The sequence below is a fragment of the Danio rerio genome, chromosome 6 (genome assembly GCF_052040795.2).
Source record: "Danio rerio strain M-AB ecotype USA chromosome 6, GRCz13ab, whole genome shotgun sequence".
Classification (NCBI taxonomy): Eukaryota; Metazoa; Chordata; class Actinopteri; order Cypriniformes; family Danionidae; genus Danio; species Danio rerio.
Window position 1 is genome coordinate 62,247,501 of NC_141026.1, and position 20,428 is coordinate 62,267,928.

General features: G+C 42.5%; 2 protein-coding genes across 25 annotated transcripts in view; both read left to right on the plus strand.

Annotated features, from left to right (window-relative positions):
• The window catches only part of tgds (TDP-glucose 4,6-dehydratase), an 8,655-nt gene extending 2,804 nt beyond the window's left edge, over positions 1–5,851 (plus strand). For 4 of the 12 annotated variants that reach the window (NM_001441693.1, NM_001441695.1, NM_001441694.1 and 1 more), the window contains 8 exon segments: positions 451–593; positions 666–764; positions 842–901; positions 974–1,017; positions 1,253–1,418; positions 3,579–3,637; positions 3,821–3,918; positions 4,909–5,851. In NM_001441693.1, coding sequence (NP_001428622.1) covers positions 451–593; positions 666–764; positions 842–901; positions 974–1,017; positions 1,253–1,418; positions 3,579–3,637; positions 3,821–3,918; positions 4,909–5,003 — 764 coding nt within the window. In that variant the 3' untranslated portion in view covers positions 5,004–5,851. 12 annotated transcript variants of the gene reach the window in all.
• Positions 5,852–6,743: 892 nt separating this feature from the next.
• Positions 6,744–17,931, plus strand: nufip1 (nuclear FMR1 interacting protein 1). Of its 13 annotated transcripts, none has more exons than XM_087255084.1 (11): positions 6,768–7,592; positions 7,768–8,684; positions 9,445–9,619; positions 10,663–10,764; positions 10,843–10,905; positions 11,430–11,506; positions 12,542–12,634; positions 13,422–13,528; positions 15,655–15,771; positions 15,905–16,158; positions 17,132–17,917. In XM_087255084.1, exons 3-11 carry the CDS (start codon positions 9,596–9,598, stop codon positions 17,291–17,293), a joined length of 999 nt encoding a protein of 332 aa, XP_087111210.1. In that variant the 5' UTR covers positions 6,768–7,592; positions 7,768–8,684; positions 9,445–9,595; the 3' UTR covers positions 17,294–17,917.
• The last annotated feature ends 2,497 nt before the right edge of the window (positions 17,932–20,428 follow it).

Consider the following 20,428-nt stretch of genomic DNA (forward strand, 5'->3'; position numbering starts at 1 on the left):
TGCTTGTTGTAGTTGTTGTTGTTTTTTTGTGTATTTTTAAGTAAATAACAATGAAATATGTTCTAAATGTTTTCTCCTGAAGGCAGATTGCTGAAAACAGCTGGTTTAGCAGAGTTTGTGTTTTGGGCCTGAAGCTCATATTATGTTTGATAGATCAGCGAGTTCAGAGCTGCTGTTAGCCTTCAGATGTTGAGTGTATACTTTAATCTGTGTGTTAATAAGTCAGTGTGCGTGTGTGTGCGTGTGTGTGTGTGTGTGTGTGTGTGTGTGTGTGTGTGTGTGTGTGTGTGTGTGTGTGTGTGTGTGTGTGTGTGTGTGTGTGTGTGTGTGTGTGTGTGTGTGTGTGTGTGTGTGTGTGTGTGTGTGTGTGTGTGTGTGTGTGTGTGTGTGTGTGTGTGTGTGTGTGTGTGTGTGTGTGTGTGTGTGTGTGTGTGTGTGTGTGTGCTGCAGAGAACTCGTTTGTGTGTCCGTCGCGCTTCATGCGTGTGAATGTGGACGGCACTGCGGTGCTGGTGCGGGCGTCGCTGGAGGCCAGTGTGCAGCGCTTCATCTACATCAGCACTGATGAGGTGTACGGTGACAGCGTAGACCAGGTGAATAAACTACCTGTTCCCCTGTTTACCTGTTCACTGCTGCTGTTCTGATGCGCTGCTCTCGCACTGCAGCCCTTTGATGAGCTGAGTCCTAAAAGACCCACAAACCCCTACTCCAGATCCAAAGCTGCAGCCGAGAGCATCGTCACCAGCTACTGGCTCAAACACAAGGTGTCGGCGTCACTCCACACTCCATATATACAGCGTATGCAATGGCTGAATGTGTGCTGATGTTGTGCTTTCTGCAGTTTCCAGCCGTGATCACGAGGAGCAGTAATGTGTACGGGCCGCGGCAGCATCATGAGAAGGTACAGGAGGGTCAGTTTAATATGATCGACAGCACTCTGCTCAGTGTTTAACACTGCCATTGTGTTCCTCAGGTCATTCCCAGATTCCTCTCGCTCCTGCAGCAGCAGCAGAAGTGGTGAGTTTACTCCGACTAACCAGCCCTGCTGAGGCTCTGCTGCTGTGTGTTGGTCTGTATTTCATCCGAGGGTCTGCGTTTGTGTGTCGCTTGTTTATTTTGTCTGTTTTGTTTGTCTGTTTTTCATCTGCTTTGTGTGTGCGCATGTGTGTGTGTGTGTGTGTGTGTGTGTGTGTGTGTGTGTGTCTACAGTCGTTTACTAATCAGTGTGTTTCATCTGCTTGTGTGTGTTCAGCACTATCCAGGGCTCCGGCCTGCAGTCAAGACACTTCCTGTATGTCTCTGACGTCACCGACGCCTTCCTGACGGTGATGGAGAAGGGCATTCTGGGAGAAATCTACAACATCGGGACCGGCTTTGAGATTCCCATCATTCAGCTGGCCAGAGAACTGGTCCAAATGGTGAGAGCAGGTCAGGGCCACTACACACACATGCAGGAGACGCTGCAGAGATCACTCGCCGATGTTTATTCAGTGCTTTATTCTTACAAACTTCAGTTTCAATCACACTTCAATTCAATAGAATTGATGTTTATTTCTACAGCGCTTCCCCCAATGTAGAACGTGTCAAAGCAGCTTAATGTAGTTCTAGTAAAGTCCGGATTTCAGAAGTTCAGCTCAGTTCGGTGTGGTTTAATCTTCACTGCTGAAAGTCCAAACACTGAAGAGCAAATCCATCAAAGAGCAGCTCTACAAATCCCGATCCAAGCATCCAGTGGCGACAGCGGCGATGGGGGAAAAACATCAACATATTGACCAAAGTGAAGGGAAAAACCCCTCAAGAGGAAGCAGGCTCTGTTAGGAACAACCACTATTCTTCCGGCCAAACGTCCAGTGTGGAGCTGCAGTCTAGCTGCTGGAGAAGCTGTGGAGAAGGGGCAGGTGTGAGAAGGGCACCGGTGGGGGGTCAGGCTGGCCCAAACAGTCAATGCAGGGACTCGTCTGTCATGGTGGTGTTTCAGGGATCAGTCTCATGCATTCCTTTCCTCTGTGAAGACCACAGCAGCTGCTCCGGATACGGCCTGGTCCAGGATTATGGATGCCTTGGGATCATCTCTTCACGGGTCTTGGTTCGCTTCAGTAATGCTGCATAGTCTCTAGGGGCCTCGGGATGAGCATCCCCAGGTGGAAATAGAGAATAAATAGAATAATTAGCGTAGCTGCTGTTCATCGTGTTTGTAAACCAGATGCTAAATTGAAGCGCTATAAATGAAAACAGCAGTTATAGAAACAAACATGTCAAGCTTATTATTATATATTCATTCATTTTCGGTTTAGTCCCTTTATTAATCTGGGGTCGCCACAGCGGCATGAACCGCCAACTTGTCCAGCATTTGATTTATGCAGCAGATGCCCTTCCAGCTGCAACCCATCACTGGGAAACCCATTCACACTCGCACACTCATGGACAATTTAGCTTACACAATTCCCCTATAGCGCATGTGTTTGGACTGTGGGGGAAACTCACGCAAACACGAGGAGAACATGCAAACTCCACATAGAAACACCAACTGACCCAGCCGAGACTCAAACCAGCAACCTTCTTGGTGTGAGGCGACAGCACTACCCACTGCGCCACCTATATTATATATTCTGAAGCATATTTTATTATACTTCATTAAACACGTACACACAGACAATATGCTGTAAAATGCAGGTTAACTGTGTCTGTGCATCATAACTTCTGTTCGATTTGTAACTTTAATGTTACTGATGCAGTAATGTGCATCTCTTTGTAAAGCTGCTTTGAAACAATAATTCTTGTCAAAGGAGCTTTACTAACTAACTTGAATTGAGCTTTAAAGGCTTCAGAATGCACATGCTTTTTAAATATCCACATTTGAATTCCATGTATATTTATTAATGTTAAGCTACTTTGGCACAGTGTGCGCGGTGAAAGTGCTGTAGAAGAAATAAAGAGTTTAATCAGAGCTAGAGCCAGACAGCAATAGTCAGAAGCAATATACATCTGAAGTCAGAATTATTTGCCTCCCTGTTTATTTTTCCCCCAATTTCTGTTTAATGGAGAGCAGATTTCTCCAGCACATCTCTAATCATAACAGTGTTAATAACTCATCTCTAATAACTGATGTGTTTCCTCTTCTCCATGATGACAACACACAATATTAGACTAGATATTCTTCAAGACACTAGTGTTCAGCTTACAGTGACATGTAAAGGCTTCACTAGGGTAGTTAGGGTAACTAGGCAGGTTAGGGTATAATGATGGTTTGTTCTGGAGACTATCAAAAACAAATATAGCTTAAAGGGGCTAATATTGACCTTAAAATTGTGTTTAAAATATTAAAAACTGCTTTTATTCTAGCTGAAATAAAACAAATCAGACTTTCTCCAGAAGAACAGATATTATCAGACACTCTGTGAACATTTCCTGAACCTGTTCAACATCATTTAGGAAATATTTAACAAAGACAATAAAATTGAAAGGGGGCGAATAATTCTGACTTCAGCTGTACATTTGTCTTGTAAATGGTTGTTTTTAAAGACGCAGCCTGGTGTTTTGTGTAGTTCTGACTCTTACAGAGTGTTTTCTGTGCACAGACAGTGAAGAGCGTCTCTGCTGAATCTCTGGACGACTGGCTGGAGTTTGTGGAAGATCGGTGTGTGGTGACTCTGAGCTGTTTCACATTCATTATTCTGTCAGATTCTTCATGATGATCTGGTGTGTGTGTGTGCGTGCGTGTGTGCGTGCGCGTGTGTGCGTGCGTGTGTGTGCGTGCGTGTGTGTGCGTGCTTGTGTGTGCGTGCTTGTGTGTGTGTGTGTATGTGTGTGTGATCTTCAGTCCTGTGACAGAGCTGCGATACCCCATGAACTCTGTGAAGCTGCACAGACTCGGCTGGAGACCCAAAGTGGCCTGGACAGAGGGAATCAGACGCACCGGTAGGGCACTCACTAGTGAACATCATAGAGTAGATATCCCTTTATTTGTCCCACTGAAGGGAATCTCTCTGTTACACCAGCAAGAGTGTCAACGCACAATAGGAACATACATAAATAGTAGGGTGACACAGTAGCACTGTGGCTAAACAGTAAGAAGGTCTCTGGTTCGAGTCTCGGTCAGTCTTGGCTGAGTCTCGGTCAGTTAGTGTTTCTGTGTGGAGTTTGCATGTTCTCCCCGTGTTGGTGTGGGTTTCCTCCGGGTGCTCCCGTTTCCCCCACAGTCCAAACACATGCGCTATAGGGGAACTGATCAACTACACTGGCCGTAGTGTGTGTGTGTGTGTGTGTGTGTGTGTGTGTGTGTGTGTGTGTGTGTGTGTGTGTGTGTGTGAGAGAATGAGTGTATATGGGTGTTTACCAGTGATGGGTTGCAGCTGGAAGGGCATCCACTGTGTAAAACATACTTGAATAGTTGGTGGTTCATTACGCTGTGGAGACCCCTGATTAATAAAAGGACTACGCTGAAAAGAAAATGCATGCATGAATGAATTCATGTGAGCAAAATTACATAAAATTCCCAGTAATCGGTGCGTTAAATATGATGCGCAATACCTCTCCACCTTTGTTGTGAGCTTTAGGGGAACTGATCAACTAAATAGGCCGTAGTGTATGAGTGTGTATGGGTGGTTCCCAGTACTGGGTTGCAGCTGGAAAGGCATCCGCTGTGTAAAATATATGCTGGAATAGTTGGCGGTTCATTCCGCTGTGGAGACCCCTGATAAATAAAGGGACTAAGCTGAATGAAAGTTAATGGATGAATACACTTAAATACTTAAAAATCAATTTCATTAATAGAAGACAGCAAAGATAATGACACTTCTGCAGGTATTATTGCCTGCTACTCTTAGATGATCAGTGATCAACGATAATTATGATGATGATGATGATGATGATGATTGTGTGTGTGTGTGTGTGTGTGTGTGTTTTCAGTTCAGTGGTACGAGGAGAACCCAAACTACTGGCCGATAATCAGCGAGAATCAGACGAATCTGGAGTCATGTGATCAGACGCCTCATCCAGTCTGATCATTAGTGAACAGATGACTGTCATATTTAATGCCAGTGAATGATTGTCATATCTGATACTGTGATTGATTAGCATTATTTATCCTGATGCGAGATGCTCCGGCAGCTCTTATTAAATCGTCAGTCGCGATGTAAATGACCATCAATCAGAGATTTTACACTGTAAATGTATAATGTGCACATGTATTTTAATATTTCCTCATCAAGGCAGCAAAATTAAAGAGGACCAAATCAGATTTAAAGCTTTTAATCAAATGTTGATGCAGATTATTCATTATATAAACCTGAATAGACATCATTTGTATGGTTATATGTGTAGAAATATTTTAATGCTTTAATAAAAATAATAATATTACAGTGCTGCTCGTGATGAAGCTCTTGTTGATGATTCTTGTTTACAGTATGAATATATAAATCATTAATATGAAAGATCAGAGGAGCTGCATTGATAACATTCTCTTTTTAATTATGTACACTGTGTTATGCTAAACTCTTGATTCTGATTGGCTGCTGGTCACTCTCAGGTGTTTGGTTATTGTCAGATAAAGGCACAGTTAAAGTAGTTCCGGCAGGTTTAGAGCGCATTACAGCTCCATATCTAGTTATATCTCAGCTACAACAGTCAGATATCACAACAGAAGGAGGAGATGTGGAGGACACACACCTGACTAATACTACATCTCAGCAGCGGTGCAGGAGAAGAGGAGGAGAGCAGTCATCACCTGCGGCTGACAGCGGATTATCAGAGAATAATGCACAGCTGAGGTGTAATGCTTTAACTTTTTAAAACTCAACAGAGCGGAGTAAAATATCCCATACATCACTTTAATAAATATGAATGTTTTATTAAGAGATGATGTGTAATTTTCATTCCCTTATCTTATTGTTCCATGTCATATTTTTCATTTTATTTTAATGATGCTGAAAGAACAGAGTAAAACAAGTAGAAAAGCACAGTGGTCAGGCGTGTACAATAATACATATAAATAAAAGCACATACAACTATTTTAATTGCTTTTTTATTAGTAGCATCATAATGGTTATATATATATATATATATATATATATATATATATATATATATATATATATATTTTATTGATAAAATATAGTTACAAAGTAAGGACAGAAGAAAGTTTGGAGAACAAAACTGAACAGAGGCTTAAAAATAATTAAAAAGTAAAATAATTCTCCAATTAATAATATTATATAGATTTTAGATAGAAACCCAATAAATTTTTGTAGTTTTAAATAGATCAATTTTTGGAGTTTATATTGGACGACTCTGAATTTTTTTAATTTCACAGATGAAAGTGGGTAAAAAAGGCTGATTGTTGGTGTGTTTGCTCATATATATATATATATATATATATATATATATATATATATATATATATATATATATATATATATATATATATATATATTTTTTTTTTTTTTTTTTTTTTTGGATTGCCACAGCAGAATGAACCAAAAACTTATCCAGCCTATGTTTTACGGAGCGGATGCCCTTCACAAAACTGGGAAACCGGAGCACCCGGAGGAAACCCACGCCAACACGGGGAGAACATGCAAACTCTACACAGAAACACCAACTGACCCAGCCGGGTTCGAACCAGCGACCTTCTTGACGCCACCGTGTCGCATTCAAGTTGTATATTTTACGTCATCTAGCAAGACGAGCTCAGCGCATGTCGGAAGTGACGTATCGGTGAGAGAGCGCACACACGTGTTTATATCTGCATGTTTCCGCAGCACGTGTTTGTGTTTATACGAGTGTGTGAATCTCCATCGAACCGCTGTGAAGTTTAAGCCGGAGAACCGTCGCCATGAGCGGGCAGCAGCAGCGCCTGCCCCCGCCGGACTTCAGCGCGGAGCCTCAGCAGAGCTCCAGAGCCTTTCAGGCGGCCCGAGACTGGAGCTGGAGCCAGCCGGAGCCCGGAGTGTGGAGCTCCAGAGGCGGACACAGAGCCGCGCAGCCCCGCGCAGGTACACATTGCTGGAGAACTTACTGTGGAGAAACCTTTCATAATAGTTATAGTTTAAAAGCAGCTTTACAGCAGGCGCACATCACAGGAAAAAGCCGGATAGTTTTGCCGGACAGTATATATATAAGCACAGTTAATCTCAGGGGTGTAGAGTAACTACAAATACTCAGACTACTGTAATTGAGGAGTTTTGCTCAGGAATTGTACTTTACTAAGTAGTTTTTAAAAATGTGCTCTTAATTTACTTGAGCAGATGTTAACTGCAGTATCAGTGCTGTTACTCCACTACTGTCCTTCATCCTGCATCACTGCTGTATTTACTCTCCTCTATGGGGATTAGAGAGATCAGTGCTGATTCCTGCCCAGTCAGATCACAGAGAAGCTAAACCCATCATACTGAACTCCCTCTAGACACGTGCGATTCCAAACAGTTTGCAGCAGTTATGAAGCATTAAAAGTGTCCAAGAAGATGTGCAGAATCTTCACACACCTGACCCAGACACTGTTTAGAGGATGTCAGTGATGAGAAGACGGCGGATGTTTACTGTATGATGAAACACCCAGCAGGTACAAGAAGCCAACATGATGTCAGATTGATGTTGTCCCCTGAGGACATAGGGCAGGCGTGTCCAAACTCAGTCCTGGAGGGCCGGTGTCCTGCTGAGTTTTGCCATAACTTGCTTCAACACACCTGCCAGAAAGTTTCTAGTATACGTAGTAAGAGCTTGATCAGCTGTTCAGGTGTGTTTGATTAGGGTTAGAGCTCAACTCTACAGGAGACCGGCCCTCTAGGACTGAGTTTGGACACCCCTGTCATAGGGCTATGACGGTGCATTTTATTTGGAAATGAAAATCGGGTTGACGTCAGAACTCAACGTCAATGTCCAACCTAAAACCAACCAAATATCAACGTCTAATGATGTCACAGCTTGTCGTTGTGTGGACGTTGCCACTGTGACGTCTGTCAGATGTTGGATTTTACATTTACATTTAGTCATTTAGCAGACACTTTATTCATGACTTTATCCATATTTATGACACAACTATAAGAACAACAATGAAGAAGTGCTGTCGGCAAGTTTGTAAGAAGCAAAACATCAGTCATTTTTTTATTTATTTATATTTTCTGTAGTACAGTTAGCAGAGGAGCCAGAGAGGCAATTGCAGATTAGGAAGTGAAGTGGAGACTAAATAGTTGAGTTTTTAGTGGTTTCTTGAAGACAGCGAGTGACTCTGCCGTTCTGATGCAGTTCGGGAGTTCATTCCACCAACTGGGCAGATTGAATGCGAGAGTTCGCGAAAGTGATTTCTTCCCTCTTTGGGATGGAACCACGAGGCGACGTTCATTCACAGAACGCAAGTTTCTGGAGGCACATACATCTGCAGAAGTGAGATCAGATAAGAAGGAGCAAAGCCAGAAGTCGCTTTGTAGGTAAACATCAGAGCTTTGAATTTGATGCGAGCAGCAACTGGCAGCCAGTGCAAACGGATGAGCAGCGGAGTGACATGTGCTCTTTTAGCTTCATTGAAGACCACTCGTGCTGCTGCGTTCTGAAGCAGATGAAGAGGTTTGATAGAGTTAGCTGGAAGCACGGCTAGTAGAGAGTTGCAATAGTCCAGTCTGGAGAGAACAAGAGCTTTTGGTTGTCATACCTGATGAATAAATGTCAGTGTGTGACGTCATTGTGACGCTGTCCTCAGACGCTGGCTAGACATTGAATTTTTTCCACCTAACATCATGACCTAAATCTACCCTAGTATTAGCGTCTGATGATGTTGTGCGTCTGCTGGCCAATCACTAGATGCACTACAGAATGTGACGTTTACACACACACATGTCATGTGAACACATCAGCTATACACAGTGTAATACTCACTACTCTTGAGTATTTAGGAAAGCTCTACTGTTTACTGATCCTCTGAGTAATGTTCACAGCAGCAGGTCTCTTTACTGTTCTCGCACTGCATCTTCAGGCGAGTGCTGCTGCTTTACTGGAGTCTGAGTTCTCAGTACTCTTTCCGTCACTGGTAGATCTGCAGTTATTCAGTGTGTGGTGTTCTCCCCCAGTAACAGCTGATGTGTTTAGTTGTGTCATAATTAGCACAGCCGCTCTTCAGAGTGTTTGAGCTGGAGATGTTAATGTCAGTGTTAAAGGCTGTTTATAGATGCATGCTCACACTGCATGCTCACTCTGCTCACACTGCATGCTCACTCTGCTCAGTGCACGCTTCATAACTTTCTCCTTTTCTTCATTCTTCCTCTCGGTCCTCTTCTTTAATAGAAGAAAGAAAAGCTGCTATATAAGCACAGATGTAGAACAGTGACGTGTTTCTAACAGTGTCTGCTGCTGCAGAAAGGAGAGAGGTCTGGATGCAGACCTGCTGCGGTGCAATCTCAGCTGCATCCAGATACTGTTGCCATTAACACAGGAACAGCGCACTGACTGATGGAGGACTGCAGTGTTAATCTGCTGCTGATGTGTGTGTGTGTGTGTGTGTGTGTGTGTGTGTGTGTGTGTGTGACTGACCGACCGACCGCATGTTTCTCTCTCAGCTCATCATAATAGTCATCATCATCATCATCATGAAGGCTGGCGTGGCTCCATGCAGCAGCACTGGGGGAAAAAGGTGAACACACTCACTCACACACACTAACACACACTCTCTATGTGGAATTGTTTTGTTTGTGTGTTTTTCAGTGTGTGCTTGTTTTTGTTGTGTTTGTTTGTGTGTGTGTGTGTGTGGTGTGTGTGTTTCTGTTTTTTGTGTGTTTGTTTTTGGGTGTGTGTGTGTGTGTAGGTGTGTGTTTCTGTTTTTTGGGTGTTTGTTTTTGGGTGTGTGTGTGTGTGTGTGTGTAGGTGTGTGTTTCTGTTTTTTGTGTGTTTGTTTTTGGATGTGTGTGTTTGAGTCAGGGCTTGTGTAGGTGTGTGTTTCTCCTGGTGTGTGTTTTCTGTTTGCTTGTTTCTCTGTGTGTGTGTGTGTGTGTGTTTGTGTTGGTGTTTTTCTCTGTGTGTGTATGTGTGTTTCTGTTTTGGGGTGTTTCTGTTTTTGTGTGTGTTTGTTTTTGGGTGTGTGTGTTTTTTGAGTCAGGGTTTGTGTAGGTGTGTGTTTTTCTGTGCTTGATTGTCTCTGTGTTTGTGTGCGTTTCTGCATTTCAGTGTGTGTGTCTATTTTTGTGTAGGTATTTTTCTCTGTGTGTATGTATTTCTGTGTGTGTGTGTGTGTGTGTTTCTGTTTTGGGGTGTTTGTTTTTGGGTGTGTGTGTGTGTGTGTGTGTGTGTGTGTGTGTGTGTGTGTGTGTTTTTTTAGAGTGGATTTGTGTAGATGTGTGTTTCTGCATTTCAGTGTGTTGGTGTGAGTTTGTGGGTGTATAAGTTTTTCTGTGTGTGTGTGTGTGTGTGTTTTTCTGTGTTTGATTGATCGTGTGTGTTTCTGCATGTGACTATATGTCTCTGTGTTTTGACACTAATAGTTAAAGTGTGTGTTTCTGTGTGTTTATTTCTCTGTGTGTGTTTCTCTCTGTTACCTGAGTGTTTGTCTGTCTGTGTGTCTGTGTGTGTGTGTGTGTGTGTGTGTGTGTGTGTGTGTGTGTGTGTGTGTGTGTTTCGATGTTGATCTGGCAGTCCTCTGTCGTGCTCAGTCATATGTGACGCAGTTCCTCCTCTAAACAGAAGCAGCAGAAGCAGCCGGAGTTCAGTCATTTCTGTGACTCCTGCGATCGAGGATTCAAAACTCGGGACAAATATGAGGAGCACATCGCACAGCACGTCAAGGTGAACATCCTCCTCCTCATCATCATCATCAGTGTGTGTGAGAAGCTGACGCTCATCATGATCTCCTCCTCTCCGCAGTGTTCAGTTCCAGACTGTCAGTTTTCTGCTCATGAGAAGCTGGTGAAGATCCACTGGAGGAACGTGAGTCTTCTGATCGGACAGATTCAGAGCAGCTCTAAAGATCTCTCAATGACCCCAGATCAGGAATAAGAGTTTCATCTAGAAAAACAATCAGTCGTTTCCTCCAAAACACATCAACAATTAGCTACTAAACTATTAATTATGAATATTAAACTTGGTTAACAGAAAACATTCACTATACACACACACACACACACACACATACATGCGTACACACTCACCGGCCACTTTATTAGGTACACCTTACTAGTATCAGGTTGGACTCCTTTTGCCTTCAGATCTGCCTTAATCCTTCATGGCAGAGATTCAACAAGCTACTGGAAATATTCCTCAGAGATTTTGTTTCTTTTTTTGTTCCTCAAAAAGTGTGAAGTTGTAAAGCCAAAAGTTGAAGATGCGAGCTGCTGTTGTTTAAGAAGTACGCGTAGACTGAAGTGTGTGTGCTGGTGATGGCTGTGGCTGCAGATGCTGTGTGTGAGCACTGCTGAGTGTAATAAACACTGACCCGCTGCTGTCTTCATCAGAATCACACTGCAGGAGCCAAGAGGATCAAGCTGGAGACGGAGGAGGACATCAGGAGGTGGAGAGAGGAGCGCCGCAGGTCTGACACACACACACATACACACACACACACACACACACACACACACATGCTGAAGTGAAAAAAGACCAGAAAGTGAAATAAAATAAAAAGTGATGTGCCTTTGTGTATAATAATAATGAAACAATAAATGTATATGGTATTATAATATGTAAAGTATGAATTTCATTAAACGTGTTTTTGCCTAAAATTGACAGAAAATCAGAGATAATTATCTGCACAAATGATATTCTAAATTTGAAGTTTGTATCAAAAAATGAGCTTTGAGTAGTTTAGTTTGGCTGCAGTACCACACATCACCACCAGGACAAATGACCTCCAGTTCCTATTAATGGTCACTAAAGTGCAAACTGAACGAATATGAGCGGTTTCATACCTCTGACATGATTTCTACAGTAGTGTGGGCCGTTTGGTGGTGTTTAACTTGATTTTAATCTCTAATAATCAGCTAAATGAAAGTGTACATGTGGATTGCTGTAGCAGAGTAATGCTTCAGGACTGAGTGTTTGTGTTGCAAATAAATACAGAACTGTTGCTCGCTGATATCTATCAAAAATCCGTCAGCAGATATGGAAACTAGACATTTTAGGCTTTCAAATGATACACAGTTTGTCATGAATGCTGCATCTTTAGACTACAGTATTATGGGTTTATAAATGCACACAAGCGGTCCCACAGGTTGAAGGGTGACGGTAAACCGGTTTATCTGCTGCTCTTCCTGCATGACAGAAATGGTTTGGAAATCTGTGTCTTCAGAAGGCAATGATGTATAGCTGCTCATGATTAGATTAGGATTTAATGGCAAAAACAGGATGTAAACTGAAGCGTCCTGTTGGTGGGGTATGGGTTGAGTTAATGGGCTGGGGAAAACATGCCATCATTAGGTTTCTTTGGAATATAGCATGATGCAGTGTGTCTGATATGATGGGATGTAAGTGTGTAGTGTGCGCACACGATGTGGAAAGTGCAGCTCCAGTTAGATGTTTGTGAAAGGTGTAGCGCGCTGTAGTGAAGTGTGTGTTCTCTGGTGTGCAGAAATTACCCGACGCTGAGAAACGTGGAGAAGAAGCAGAAGCTGATGGAGGTGAAGGAGCAGCGTGGAGACGTGCTGGAGACGCCACAGTTCGGGTCTGTTTCTCAGCTCACGTTAAAACACATTCATTTAGTTTGAGTTTATATTTATTTACGTGTGTGTGTGTGCGTGCGTGTGTGCGTGTGTGTTTGTGTCTGTGCGTGTGTCTGCGTGTGCCTGTGTGTGTGCGTGTGTCTGTGTGCGTGTGTCTGTGTGCGTGTGTGTGTGTGTGTGCGTGCGTGTGTCTGTGTGTGTCTGTGTGTGCGTGTGTCTGTGTGTGCGCGTGTCTGTGTGTGCGCGTGTCTGTGTGTGCGCGTGTCTGTGTGTGTGCGTGTCTGTGTGTGTGCGTGTGTCTGTGTGCGTGTGTCTGTGTGCGTGTGTCTGTGTGCGTGTGTGTCTTTGTCTGTGTGTGTCTGTGTGCGTGTGTGTGTGCGTGTGCACGTCTGTGTGCGTGTGTCTGTGTGCGTGTTTCTGTGTGTGCGCGTGTGTTTGTGCGTGTGTGTGTGTGCTGCTTTAGTCCATCATGGGGTAATAAATATGTGTGTAAATCCACCAGTAGTGTAAGTCCCCGTCTCAGTGACTGATTCATTCCCTCATATGATTCATTTCAGTTGCAGCTCTGCTTCACTTGTTGATAGTAATAATGCTGATTATAGTCATGTTTTATTTGTATAATGCCGTATTAACTCTCATCGACTCTTTGTATGAGTGTAAAAAGCAGAAAGCTGCATGAGTAGTACACTGCAAACACAGTGAAGTACAGGAGGAGGCGTGTGTGATGAACAGGAACAGCCAATCGGTGGACTGCAGCAGTAATGTGCAGTGTGTGTGTGGTGTGTGCAGGCGCTTCAGGGGCCGCGGCGGTCCACAGCGGGGCAGAGGATCCAGTCTGGGGAAACGCCAGCATGAGGACAGAGACCCGCTCGCAGCTCTGGCCGACAGCGAAGCCGGTCAGTACAACATCACAAAAATACAGTCATAAACACACAGACAGGACAATCAATTCAATTATGAGACAGAAATATACTTCAAAACCAACACCACCAGGGTAACACGTATGACAAACGGGCAGTAAAGTTCCACCCTAATGAGACGGTTTTAATACCTGCTTATAATATTAGAGTTCTGGATGCTTTCCTAATATCAGTCAAGATCAATTCTGAATTAATGATAGAAAGAGCCACTAAACTATTATTTATGAATATGAAACGTGCTTAACAGAAAACATTTACTATATATATATATATATATATATACACACACACACACACACACCTTTCCCAGGTTTTCTGTAGAATTGTCAAACAACCCGAATAAAATATCTCATCATAGTCTCTTCATGCATTCACTGTCCCTCAGCTGAGTCCCTTTATTCATCAGGGGTCACCACCACAGAATGAACCACCAACTATTCCAGCATATGTTTTACACAGCAGATGCCCTTCCAGATGCAACCCAGTACTGGGAAACATCCATACACACTACAGCCAATTTACAACCTCCTGACTCAAAAACGTAGCAACAAAACCAAATAAAGATCCACAGCAGAAAATAAATACTTAACCTAATACTTAAATATATTTAACCAAAAATTAAGTGAAATGATACAAATATAAAGAAACCGAAACCGCATACTTCCATACTATATAGTACACTGAAATCAGTATGCGAGCAGAGTAGTGTGTTTGAATTCATAGAATTGGAAAATCAGTATGCAAGAACTACCCGGATGACTTACTACTTCCGACGAGATTCTGAAGTGCGCATTCCATGCATACTGCGCTATCCCATAATGCCCTGCGAAAGATTTCATGAATGAAGTGAAGCGACGCAACTGGCGCAGGTAGGTCACATGACAATGAAAAAATGGCAGATGTAGTACGCCCGAAATCCATTCATACTTTTCACATTCATACTGTATAGAGCGCACTTTACTAACAGCCGAGCAGTACGTTTACATTCAAATGCAGCACCTACTGAGTAGTAGGCAGTTTCAGACGCAGCCTTGATCTTTATCCAAACACACTTCACAGGTAACACTCCACACCTGGTCCAAACATAATCACAGCAAAACACCGCACCTGTTCAGCACTCCGAGAGAACACAGAACACCTCCATCTAGTGGACACCGGTTTAACAACACAAACACTGCGTCCCAAATCACTCACTTCTGCACTATTCTACGCCATTTTGTAGTATTAATAGTGTAAGTAGTGTGTTCACACTGAAAACTCTAATAATAATAATAAGTGCACTTTAATGACCCGGATGCTGCACTCATTCAGCCGGTATAATGAAGTGTGTAATGATGGACACTTCACACACTCAACCACCGCAGGTTTGCTCACGCAGCGGAAAGGGCGGAGATATCGGGCGCACATGCTGGATAACTTTATTTATTTTGGATGGTGAAAGCAAAATTCTCCTACGAGAGTGATTATAGCGCCTCCTGATGGTGAATGCGGTTATACTCACGGCAGGTGTTATCTGATAATTCGGTCGTTTATTTCACTGATTTGGCGACCGTCAAACGTCATCAGGGAAACGGTTTGAACATCCGCTTAGTAAAAAAACATGTGTGCCATTTGGGACGACACTACATACATATACTATCCTGCTGAGTGTGTAAGTGCATAGTGCATGAGTGCATAGTGTGCCATTGGGACGCAGCTTACGACTGTCACATTCATCAGTTCCCCTATAGCACATGTGTTTGGACTGTGGGGGAATGCGGAGCACTCGGAGGAAACCCACACCAACACGGGACTAGAACCAGAGACCTTCTTGGTGTACTAACCACTGAGCCACCGTGACACCCTCATAGTCACTTATAATATTGACTAAACATCAACAAATCTGACCAAAACCTCTCCTGTAGGAGCACTGACAAGACGAATGAGTGAAGTCGCTTCACAGCAGTGTCGGGCTCCTGGAGAACATTGGTGAATTCAGTTATCTGCTGCTGCTTTAACTTAACTAGTAATCAGATACTCGAGAGTCCAAGAGCATCTCCACATCTCTGAGCTCTGCTGGAGTTTGATTCTCTCAGCTCTCAACCTTCTTCCTCCTCCTGCAGACTCTGATAAGGACGAGTGTGTTCAGAAGATCACTGTCGCCCCCAGGAGTGTGACGGCAGCGCTGGGATCCCTGATGTCCAGCTATGGAGAGCAGAGCAGCGAGGAGGAGGAGGAGGGTGAGCGGAAACACACTGCAGGAGGTTCATGATCAATTCACTGAGCCGATCACTGAAGCAGCTGTGTGTTTGATTCACTGAAGCTGTGTTTGATTCACTGAGCGAATCACTGAAGTGTGTGTTTGATTCACAGATGCTCCGCTGCTGAAAGCTGCTCAGGTCTTACAGGAGAGCCAGAGCATCCTGACCACACCACAGCACACACACACAGCACCCACAGCAACACAGCACACACACACATCACCCACAGCATCGCAGCACACCGCACCGCAGTCCCATCATGCACAGCGACATAGAGGACGAGGAAGAAGAGGAGGCAGAGGAGGTCGAGGAGCTCACAATAAACCGGCTGAACCGCAGAGACAACCACCGACACTGCTGGAGATGGTGAGTACACACACACACACACACACTCAAACCAACATACACATTCTTGTATCCACTCACTGGCCACTTTATTAGGTACACCTGTCCAACTGCTCAACACAAATGTCTAATCAGCCAATCACAGGGCAGCAGCTCACTGCATTTCAGCATGTAGACATGATCAAGAGGATCTGCTGCAGGTCAGAGTGAGCATCAGAATGGGAAAGAAAGGGGATTTAAGAGACTTTGAACGTGGCATGGTTGTTGCTCGGCTCACAATTTGGCCTCAACAACATGAAAGCATGGATCATCCTGCCTTGTATCAGCGGTTCAGGCTGGTGGTGGTGGTGTAATGGTGTGGGGGAGATTTTCTTTGGGTCCATTAGTACTAATTGAGCATCAACGCCACAGCCTACCTGAGTATTGCTGCTGACCATGTCCATCCCTTTATGAGCACAGTGTCTCCATCTTCTGATGGCTACTTCCAGCAGGATAACGCAGCATGTCATAAAGCTCAATCATCTCAGACTGCTTTCTTGAACATGACGATGAGTTCACTGTACTCAAATGGCCTCCACAGTCACCAGAGCTCAATCCAATAGAGCAGCTTTGGGATGTGGTGGAACGGGAGATTGGCATCATGGATGTGCAGCCGACAAATCTGCAGCAACTGTGTGATGCTATCATGACAATATGGAGCAAAATCTCTGAGGAATATTTCCAGTAGCTTGTGGAATCTATAACACCAAGGATTAAGGCAGATCTGATAGCAAAAGTGGTCCAACCCGGTACTAGTGAGGTGTACCTAATAAAGTGGCCGGTGAGTGTTTAGGCAGAGACGTGCACACATTCTCTCTCACACACACACTAATATAGATCTGAATGACATCACAGCAGTTTTAATCTTTTGTAACTGAAGTGTGCGACTGAATGTGCTCAGACTGGACTCTATTTATATACGTGTGTGTGTGTGTGTGTGTGTGTGCGCATGCAGTTGCTGGCTCCTGATATCCGGCACGAGAGGAATGTGGTCCTGCAGTGTGTTCGCTTCATCATCCGGAACAGATTCTTTGGTCTGGCTGGAAAAGATGTTAATGAAATCAGTGTGTGTGAGGAACCCATCAGCCAATCACAGCACAGATGCTCAGAGTCATGACCACACACACACTGATCTGGAGTCAGTCAGAGATCAGTGTGTGTCTGCAGATTGACCGCAGTGTGTGTGACGGCTGTCTTTATATCCTGATCTGATGTTTGGCTTGAGAAGAAGCGCCTGTGATGAACGAGTTTAACAGTCGAAGCTTCATTAATGAGGATCTGCAGGCTGATTTGCATGAGGAACACGTGATCTCTGCTCTTCCTCTTCAGTGTGGCTCCTCCTGCTGGCCGTCTCTCAGAAGTGCCTGCGGCGTCAATAAATCAGGACTGTATTGTCTTTCTGCATCCTCAGTGTTAAAGCTTTACCATATAGTTCTTTAATTAGCTAACGCTAGTTAACTACAGTAGTTAACATGAGCAAAGAAATCCATTACTACACATTAGTAAATCACATGAATACATTTGTTTAATATCATTTAATGGATGTGAAGTATCTATGAGCAGCTCTGTTTTACACACAAGAACAAATCTTATCATTGTATTTCTCATCAGACGTGTTCATTGAGGAATGAGCTTTATAATAATGCATGAATGCAGACAGCCTTCCTCATTTATATGTGTTGTGTTTAATTATATTCACATTTCTCAGAGATTAAAAGAGCTTTCCTGGATCATAATAAAAGGGTTTTTTCCACATACATGAGAAAGGCTTTGTTTACTTACGTTCCATCTTCTCATATTCCTATTAAATGACAACTTTATTTACATTTATATGATGTATTTTTTTTTTTTAAGTTCACATTTTAAGACTTTTTATTTAAAAAAACAAAAAAGATTTTATCTACAAAGTTGAACTCTAGCTTGGCTCTATAACACAGGGGTCAAATCCAGTTCCTGGAGGGCCGCAGCTCTGCACAGTTTAGTTCCAATCCTACTTCAACACACTTACCTGTAGGACTCGGTTAGTTTGATCAGGTGTGTTTAATTAGAGTTAAAGCTAAACTGCAGAGCTGCGGCCCTCCAGGAGCTGGATTTGACACCTGTGCTCTATAAGGTTCTTTCTGTGAGCCAATCAGCATTTTTAATGCACGCGCAAGGACCAATCAGGATCAGCTTTCTTAGTCATTTCGCTGGACTGCTTCATTGACAGCGGGAAACACCAGAGACAAAATCACACAAACTCTGAGTCGGCTAATTAGTGCCACACCGCACACAACTGATCAGTGTGTAAACCGGATGATGTGGAAGCATTTCTTGACGTTGAGATTCATTCATTTTTCTTTTCAGCTTGATCCCTTTATTAATCCAGGGTTGCCACAGTGGAATGAACCGACAACTATTCTAGCATATGTTTTACGCAGCGGATGCCCTGCCAGCTGCAACCCATCACTGGGAAACACCCATACACACTCAATCACACACATACACTATGGTCAATTTTAGCTCACCCAGTTCAACAGTACCGCATGTGTTTGGACTGTGGGGGAAACCGGAGCACCCGGAGGAAACCCAAGCCAACACGGGGAGAACATGCAAACTCCACACAGAAACACCAACTGACCCAGCCGAGACTCGAACCAGGGACCTTTTTGCTGTGAGGCGATCGTGCTACCCACTGTGCCACCGCGTCACCAACATTGAGATGAAATGTTAAATTTGACATTGTTGAAAAAGAAATGAATATTTAAATATGTACGTATTAAATGTGGAATATGTTTATTTATTTACATTGAGTCAGTAAAACACTTCTGTGTTTATTAGACTCATTTGGTCATCGTCTGTTTCTTTGGAAGTCTTTAAATTTAATATTAAAACTTGAAGGAAATAATACTTAATTTAATTAATGGGGCATATAATTCAATAAATATAACTTAATTCATATAATGCACAACATTTCATAAATATTAACATATCAACTAGATAAAGTTAACATCTGCACTGGAAAAAATATTTAGCACATTCTTGTATACTTAATTTAAACAAGAAAAAATATTATAAAACATGAAATGCATGTTATAGAAAGCAAAAATATAACTTTCTCAAGCATCAACATATTACAAAACCAACTTATGTATTTCTTGATCGTATTTCTTGAAAAGTAATGCTTCAGTGAATGATCTGCCAGACAGAACCTTCTAATTCTAAATGACCTTTCAGAATGAAACTGTTCTATCTGCTTTTACCCTGTTTTTACTCAAATTTGCAAATGTAAGAGAGCTTTGATCATTTACATGTAGGGCACGTTTAGGGAAAACAGAACCTTATAATAAAAAGGTGATGATATACATATATATATATATACAAGATTTCTGTAAACTTGAAAAAAGCTCCAGTTTTAGAGATTTTAAATTGATCTTACACAATATATTATAAAATCATAAAAACATGTTAAATTAGACTGCAACATGGTGGAAAATAATACACTAGAACAAATGTGTTACTGGTCCTCATAACATTAAATAATAATAATAATATTCTTGTAAATGTGTTTATATATGTAACATGGAAATATATGTGTGTGTGTGTGTTGTGTGTGTGTGTGTGTGTGTGTGTGTTGTGTGTGTGTGTGTGTGTGTGTGTGCGCACATATAAACTGTGCTCAGCATATCTGAGTTTGCCCCTCACAAGTCTATTGTTTTAATATATGTTCTATATATTAACAGGATGCTGTACAGTACTGTATTTGTGCATATATACATTAGATGAGTCAGATTATTACTGAAGACAAGTCTGGAGCTAATCTAGCAAAATAACTGATCGAAACAGTCCAATAATGAGCAGCCCAAATGTAAATGCTAGGGGGAAATATTCAATAAAATGTTGTTTTTTAAAGGGCAATGCTTTATTTATCTAAAGATGCTTAAGGGCTAAAATGTTTTTAATAAATTTTTAATAAATATTTTTAAATAATTTTAATAAATATTTCCGTCTAATAACTCATCTACACCAAAATACATGAGCAATATTCACTTAGTGAATGGGGTGAGGATGTGTTTCTGCTGAGCACTGTGTGTATCCTCGCATTACAGCTGTGTATTCCTCATTTACATGTACATCTGCTGTTCTCTCTCCTGTATTGTTGATGTGTGCTGGTCGGTGTGTGTTTGGGTTTGTCCATTAAAATGGAAAATCTTTAAATAAAGTGTGTTTTATGAATATGAATAATCACAGTGAATCTTCGGAACTGATGAAT

Coding starts and splice junctions, on each gene's coding strand:
- nufip1 (XM_087255074.1), top strand. CDS start 6,833: ATGAGCGGGCAGCAGCAGCGCCTGCCCCCGCCGGACTTCAGCGCGGAG. Junction 6,993..9,545: donor AGCCGCGCAGCCCCGCGCAG/GTACACATTGCT, acceptor TTTCTCTCTCAG/CTCATCATAATAGTCATCAT. Junction 13,529..15,654: donor TCTGGCCGACAGCGAAGCCG/GTCAGTACAACA, acceptor CTCCTCCTGCAG/ACTCTGATAAGGACGAGTGT.